The sequence below is a fragment of the Phlebotomus argentipes genome, unplaced genomic scaffold (genome assembly GCF_947086385.1).
Source record: "Phlebotomus argentipes unplaced genomic scaffold, Phlebotomus argentipes genome assembly contig_15, whole genome shotgun sequence".
NCBI classification, from domain to species: domain Eukaryota; kingdom Metazoa; phylum Arthropoda; class Insecta; order Diptera; family Psychodidae; genus Phlebotomus; species Phlebotomus argentipes.
This window is the reverse complement of record NW_026776181.1, coordinates 12,563,215-12,569,963: the sequence shown is the minus strand read 5'-3', so window position 1 is coordinate 12,569,963 and position 6,749 is coordinate 12,563,215. Positions and strand designations below refer to the sequence as shown.

Here is a 6,749-nt window from a genome sequence, read left to right as displayed (position 1 = left end):
GACAGAGGATCGAATGAGACACACCAGTGATTTAAATATACCCTCCACAGCCCGCGTGGGCGGCCGACGCGGCCCTCATCATGAGATTTCATCTTTCATTTATTTTCCAACCCCTTTCAATTGGCCGCCCCCCATTTGTGCAGCGGGTGGATTTGAAAACAATATCCAAATCACATTAATTCCCACTCGACTCGTGGACTGAATGGAAACAGCTCGTTTAGCAATTACCTCGCTTTATTACTACAGTAAAAGTATTCTTGTTAGAAAGATTCTTACACGAATTAACATTGATTCTCATGGGGGAGAAATGCTTGTATAGATAAATTGTACACAATGTAAATATGAATATCTATAAATATTTTCTGTATGGGTACAAAAATAGTTTCTGTTTTGGCCTCTCGATAAAGGAGAGCTTTTGAACTTTATTAAATTCTGCCTCTGAGGCACATTTCGGGCACTGGTTTTCGCCACTCTGTGACATCCTGTTCATCATCAAAAATAAATTATCGATTTTATGTTTCGTGGACTTGAGAAGACGATCCATGAGTTTGGAGGACAAAAACAGCAAATACACCGTCTATAAATATTTATAAATGTGTGTGATAATTAATTATTCAGCCTATAGCTAAATTATTCATGATTTTCGCCTCCTCTTATCAATGCTGCAGAAAAGGTCGCCTTACAGTTTCACTCTCAGCTCCAATTGAGAAGACATGTCGAGGAAGAGCATTGTTAAAACCAATTTGATTTGCATACTTTGGTAAAGTGTGATGTTAAAAATAGAAGGAGCAAAATTGCTTTGTCTGAAGAAGAAAATTACTTTCTCATAATGAGCTTACTACAGAGTTGAACATAAACACAAACTTCCTCCGCTTCGCACAAGATCAACAGAAGAGATATTAAAATTCAAACAAGGAGGAAGAAGCTTCTTACACTCACTTTAACATGGCATTACAGCAAAAGCCAAGGAGGAATGATTAAAGATTTACGACAAGTACATACTCGAAAAAAACAGAGCTTTCCATCTCCTTGTCATACGTGAATAAACAGCTTAACAGATAGAGTGTTAAATTATAATCTCAGAAGATGTCTTTCCTGGTAAATCTAGAGCGCCCTTCTTCTCCTTTCGCTCTCGGATAAGACACTCATGTTGCCAAAGGAAGAGCTTTTTAACTCTTGAACACGAAGAAGATGTCGAAGAGGAAAATTGCTCCATTCACAATGGAGAGGCCGCCCTTCGTGAGGGCGATTTTCCTCCTGTCCGACTTCCAAGCATTCTCCCACTCTTGGATGATCAGAGCGCCAGCCGCAATGAAGAGCGCGCAGCCCACCAAGCTGTAGTAGATGTCGTGCCTCTTATGGACTGGAGAGTTAATCAAGTAACCTAGAGTGATGTGAGAGAAGACAAATTGATGAGGAAAATTGTCATTCCCAATTAATTTGAATCCCTCGAAGAGATACTTACAGACAAACAGACCAAGGAGGATGATGCTGAAGCCCAGGAAAGTGCCCGATGTCAAGATGATCGTGATGATGTCAGTCTCACCCAAGCTGTGGTAGTGCAGCACCAAGCATGTGACTGCAAGAACCTAAACAGCACAAGAGAATCCCATGAAAATCCTCACAATTTCCGCCATTTCTCAGTTCTTTCTCCCTCTTTCTCTCTCTTTCTCTCTCTCTCTCTCTCTTCCTTTCACCACACATGGAGACATTCGGCAGGAAAGACGCGTTTCATTGAGATTTGTAACCTCAAGGGCAATTCGTGAATGGAATTTCGATCTTCTCACGGTTGCTGTTCCCATTCCGAGCCACTTTTTCAACACTCATTTAGCTCGTAAAATCAACAAACAGGAGGAGAACAAGTAATATTAAATGGCAAGTGATTGAAACCGGAAAATGAATCATGCAAGTTCAGCCTAAAATAAATTAGTTGCTCTCCTCACTCATTTCAATCACCTCGCAATCATCGCACCGCTTCGTCGCCTAGCAATTTGCATATTTATTGCCGATATTGGCTAATCGAATGTAATGTCGCAAGATAACGTGCCATTGCAATTTTCAAACCGAGTCTTTGATAAGAGCGCAAATGTGTGCTTTAAATATCTAGAAAATATCCGCCTAATAATAATTTAACCCAGAGAATATGAAGAAATTTATCGCCTCGCCAGAAATATGAGATCATCCCATTCTTTACGATGTGAATTTGCAGTGATTTATTATTCGCTACAAACATGTGCATTAAATGTTGACCTTAATCTCACCATAAATAATCACGATCTTATTTAATTTTATTTCGTCTCCTTCGAGAAGAAAAGTCTCTTTTCACACACTGTTTTTTTTTCCTTCCTTCATCGCCTCATGCGAATTGATTAGAATATTTGCTATATGATCTAAACACGGGTGAGTGTCTCTATTGAGTAAATAAAAACGACACTGTTAGAGGGAAACAATCGTAAAATCTGTATCTTTATATACTTTGTGTATATTCTTCAAATGAAAAAGCCCACAACATTACTCCTCTGTTGTCTTCTTTCTTTCTTTTTCTTTGTGGCTCACGCTCTTTTAATACGAAATCACCAGGCGTGGCATTTTCCCCTCAACATTAATTTGCAAGAGAGCACACAAATTATCTCACTACAGAAAATGAGTGAAAGAGTGCAATTTTAAGTGAAAAAGAGTAAATAAATTACTGAAATTGTGAATAAATGCAGGCGAAATGAATTGCGATTTATGCGGAGACACTCTTTACTATAAATCCCTTGGTAAATCCAATTCAAATCCTAATACGCAATTGCCTTCCCCTCTCTTGTGAACATCTTCCTGTCGCGGCGTCACCTCTTTTGTTTGGCTGGCACCATTTGGCTCTTCTTCTCTCACTTTCACACAGCGTTTCCATTCCAAATGGTACAATTCAGAGACTTTATCATCACGTTACACGACGACTCAATAAAATTCTAAAGTAATCATGTATTTTTCACGTCGAATTTCCATGCCAAAAGTCCCACACATTGAGCGTTTGGGTGAGTGAAGACATTGAACAAATTCCTAATAAGTAGCATATTTACCAATTCCAGCAATTTAATCAGCGATATACGATTAAAGGCCATTTTCACTGATAACACTCTACTTCTTCACGTCTCACAAAAAACTCTGAGAAAGAAGTTTGCAGATAAAAGCCGCGATTTGAAGTGCAACAAGGTGGCGTGGAGAGCTTGGAAAAATCCGTCTTCACTCTTTCACTTTTGGCCAAAGACTGACGTCACGCCGGCACACTAAAGAGCCTCGAGAACCGCGCTTCTGAGGCACTTCTTTACATGTGAAACACAATATGAAGAGTGATGGGATATAGAAATAGGCGGAATAAGTATATGAGATGGTGTTTCTATAGGAGACATACAAGATGACTCACAAGTTTTCCAGCTTCCGCACAGGGAAGGAGGACAATCTGTTATGTCAGCACAGTGGCAGGGACTTGCCCTAACGCCATGAGAATGCATGATTCTTCAATTGATGGAAATTTAATTGAACAGAGGTGGCTATCATCACCCTGTACGTTCGAAACATACACAAATGAGAGTTAGATCGAGGTAGAAAACGATTGTGTGAGTTTTTTCTATACAAGGCAACAAGGTTCAAGTTAGTTGTACAGATAAATAATTTGATTAAACTTCCGTCACATTAAAAATAAATAAAATAAAGTAATAATATGGAAGTAAAAAAAATCAAGAAACTGACAGAATTTCTCAATATATATGATAATAAAATATTGTGAAACGAATTGCAGTACAGTATTTGTGTGACTCACTGCACCTTGAACGCCAAAGAACGCATGTATGCGTATTGAATGAGTCTATCGTGACATAATCAAAAGAATATTAAATTGCGATGACCCTCGTCAGTTGAAAATATAAAAATGCTGTAATAAACAAATATTTAACATAGGACATTCTCTCACAAATACATCACACTCTAGGAGACTCGGCACAGTGTGTCACTCGATGATGGCATATATTTAAATTCTCTCGACACTTTCGTCATCATTTTATTTTAAAACATGTTCTATTGCCTAGAAACATTCATTGGTCGCCACATCATTAATTTTGTAGTCTTCCAGATTCCGCGAAAATGTGTCTTCTCTGTATTCGATGCGAGACAAGCGAGAAATACTGATAAAGTGATATCATGAGTCGGATTTGGCACTCCTCAAGCCACGACAATAGCAATTAGTGCGACAAATCGTCTGAGTTTTCGACGGCACACACTCGCTTTATCATTCCATTCACATATTAAATTGCTTCTGTAGTCCAGCCACAAATTTATAATAATAATCAGATTAGCTATATTTTGCCATTCGCCTCGAGATCCTTTAGGGTTTGATCGATTTTAGCATACTTCGCCTCCTCTTCCTTTCTGCTCTGCCGCTCCTTAAACTCTCTGCTCCGCACAAAGTGACACAAGAGTCGCTCGTCAGGCAGATCACAGCCTCCCGTGAGGAGACTTACTGGATAACCCACGAAGAGGATGATAAGAAATCCTATTAGAGAGTAGTACATTGGGCTTATCAGGAATATCCAGTGCATGTCATCTTCCTCGGCGATGGTTTGATCAGTGGAAGGAATAGTTGAATTAACTCCCTCACATCCGTCCACGCGCAGAGGCAAAGGAGACGGTCTCTGGGCGAATTGAGCTCCTATCATGATCGTGGAGACAACTACCGTGGAGAGAATCGTGCCCAGAACAACGCCCTGTAAAAGAATCTTATCAGTCATCTTTGCTCGAATTACCAGTTTCTGGTCTCTCTCACCTTTGTGTTTGCCTTTCTTAGTAACATTCCCATCGAGAAGATGCCCAGAAGTGCGCCGGCAGTTATGCCATTGATTGCCAGTGTGAGGTAGAAAATTGTTCCCATGCGTTCCACAACGAAGACACACGCCAGCTGAATCACTCCCAAGATCACAACGATAATCTTCATTGTTGAACTGGCCTGTTTCTCAGATGCTTTCGGGAAGCGATGTCGCAGGAAGTCCTCATAGATTGTCCCAGCCAAGGTGTTCAGTGAACTGGACATTGAGGAGAGAGCTGCTGAGAAAATGCCCGCAATGAATATTCCAGGCAATCCGGGAATCTTTGCTCCCACATCCATTATGAAATACGGGAGGATTTGATCGAGCTTCGCCACGACACCCATTGAATATGGATCACAGGTCTCGTACTTGGCATAAATGATGAGGCCGACAAAAATGCAGCATGATTTGATGAAAATCAGTCCCAGCGTAAAGATCCACACACTTTTGCGAGCACTTTTCATGTCGGGAACTGAGAGAAATCGCTGGACACTGCTTTGAGTCACTCCCAAGAGCGATATCCAGATTATTGAGAGACCCAGTGATACAGACCAAAAGGAGCTGCCGAGTCGCGGATTTGGGTCCATGTTGAAGAAGATAAGTCTACCGCCCCGCTCAGCAGCCTCCCACACTCCAGAAAATCCTCCAGTGATTCCCACGCCCAGGAACATCACCATCAGTGTAGCGCCAACTATCATCATGAATTGCAGAGCATCCGTGTACACTACAGCCTTGAGTCCTCCGACAGTGGTGTAGAAAATGCATATCGCACAGATGATTGGCGTGACGAGGTGAACATTTATCCCTGTCACTTGATTAAAGGCCAGAGCAGGAACATAGATTATGACTGGAACGAAGAGCATCACACTCACGGCGAACATGGAGCTGGCCACAAGTCTCACGCGACGATCGAATCTCTTCTCCAGATATAAAAAGCACGACGTCATTTGGAGATCATAAAATGTTGGAAGGAAAATGTAGACAATGGACAGGAGAGTCAGCGTCGCACATATCACAAACATCCAGTATTGTGTCCCGTAGGCGTAAATTTGCGTAGGAACACCCAACATTGTGGATCCTGAGATGTGACTAGCAATCAAGGAACAGGACACTGGGAAGATACTCATTTTCTTCCCACCCAGAAGGTACTCTTCAGTGTTGTCCTGCTTCTTCTTTGTGATAAAGCCAAAATACACACCGATCAGTGCTGAAACTCCCAGCATTGCTACGAATAAGCCATAATCCCAAAAGGTGAACCTGAGAACTCCTTCCTCGCTAAACACCACTCCTTCTTGCTTAGAGACACTCGCGAGAAAATTCTGTTCCGTGGAAAATTCCCCCATTATCAGATGATGTCCAGATTCGAGCTGCCTAAACCTCTTCTCACTCACTGATGCCACACGACTGAATTAAACTGTGCCTTCCGTGAATGGAGATGCTCATGAGAAAGAGTAAAATTACTGCGGATTTTATCTTGTAAATAATAATCCAACCCTCGAGTCTGTTGATTTAAGACAATTTATGGTGAACTTATGAGAGCTTTTTCTGCAAATCATCTATCAAATCCTTTATGATTTGTAAATTTTTACACATTTCTATTTTTGACTATGTAAAAAAAACTGTTTCATTTCATCACCACGCTCGAGGATGCCGCATCAGAACAATGTGGTATCTGTGTGGATTGTAAATCTTCGTTTTCACCTACGTCTTTTCCACTTATTATTTCCCCTCCTCAAGATCACGAAATTTCCTTATCATTTGTGTAATTTTTCAATAAGCCAGGCTTAAGTGCATTCGGCTGACGAGTAAATTATTCAATAAATCACTCTAAATACAACAAGAGCTATCATGAATAGTTTCTGTGAAGCTGGTAATGTTTCACGGGAAAGTATGACGCAAGAACGA

At 40.8% G+C, this 6,749-nt stretch overlaps 2 protein-coding genes across 2 annotated transcripts; both read right to left on the bottom strand.

Annotated features, from left to right (window-relative positions):
- Positions 1–216: 216 nt before the first annotated feature.
- On the bottom strand, positions 217–3,350 carry LOC132262292 (uncharacterized). The gene is made up of 3 exons (XM_059761516.1): positions 3,066–3,350; positions 1,466–1,589; positions 217–1,384 (listed from the first exon to the last, which is right to left on the bottom strand). The coding sequence occupies exons 1-3, from the start codon at positions 3,105–3,107 to the stop codon at positions 1,170–1,172; spliced, it is 381 nt and encodes a 126-aa protein (XP_059617499.1). The 5' UTR covers positions 3,108–3,350; the 3' UTR covers positions 217–1,169.
- A 686-nt stretch (positions 3,351–4,036) lies between these two features.
- Positions 4,037–6,238, bottom strand: LOC132262291 (sodium-coupled monocarboxylate transporter 1-like). The gene is made up of 2 exons (XM_059761515.1): positions 4,805–6,238; positions 4,037–4,745 (listed from the first exon to the last, which is right to left on the bottom strand). Exons 1-2 carry the CDS (start codon positions 6,185–6,187, stop codon positions 4,338–4,340), a joined length of 1,791 nt encoding a protein of 596 aa, XP_059617498.1. The 5' UTR covers positions 6,188–6,238; the 3' UTR covers positions 4,037–4,337.
- Between the last annotated feature and the right edge of the window lie 511 nt (positions 6,239–6,749).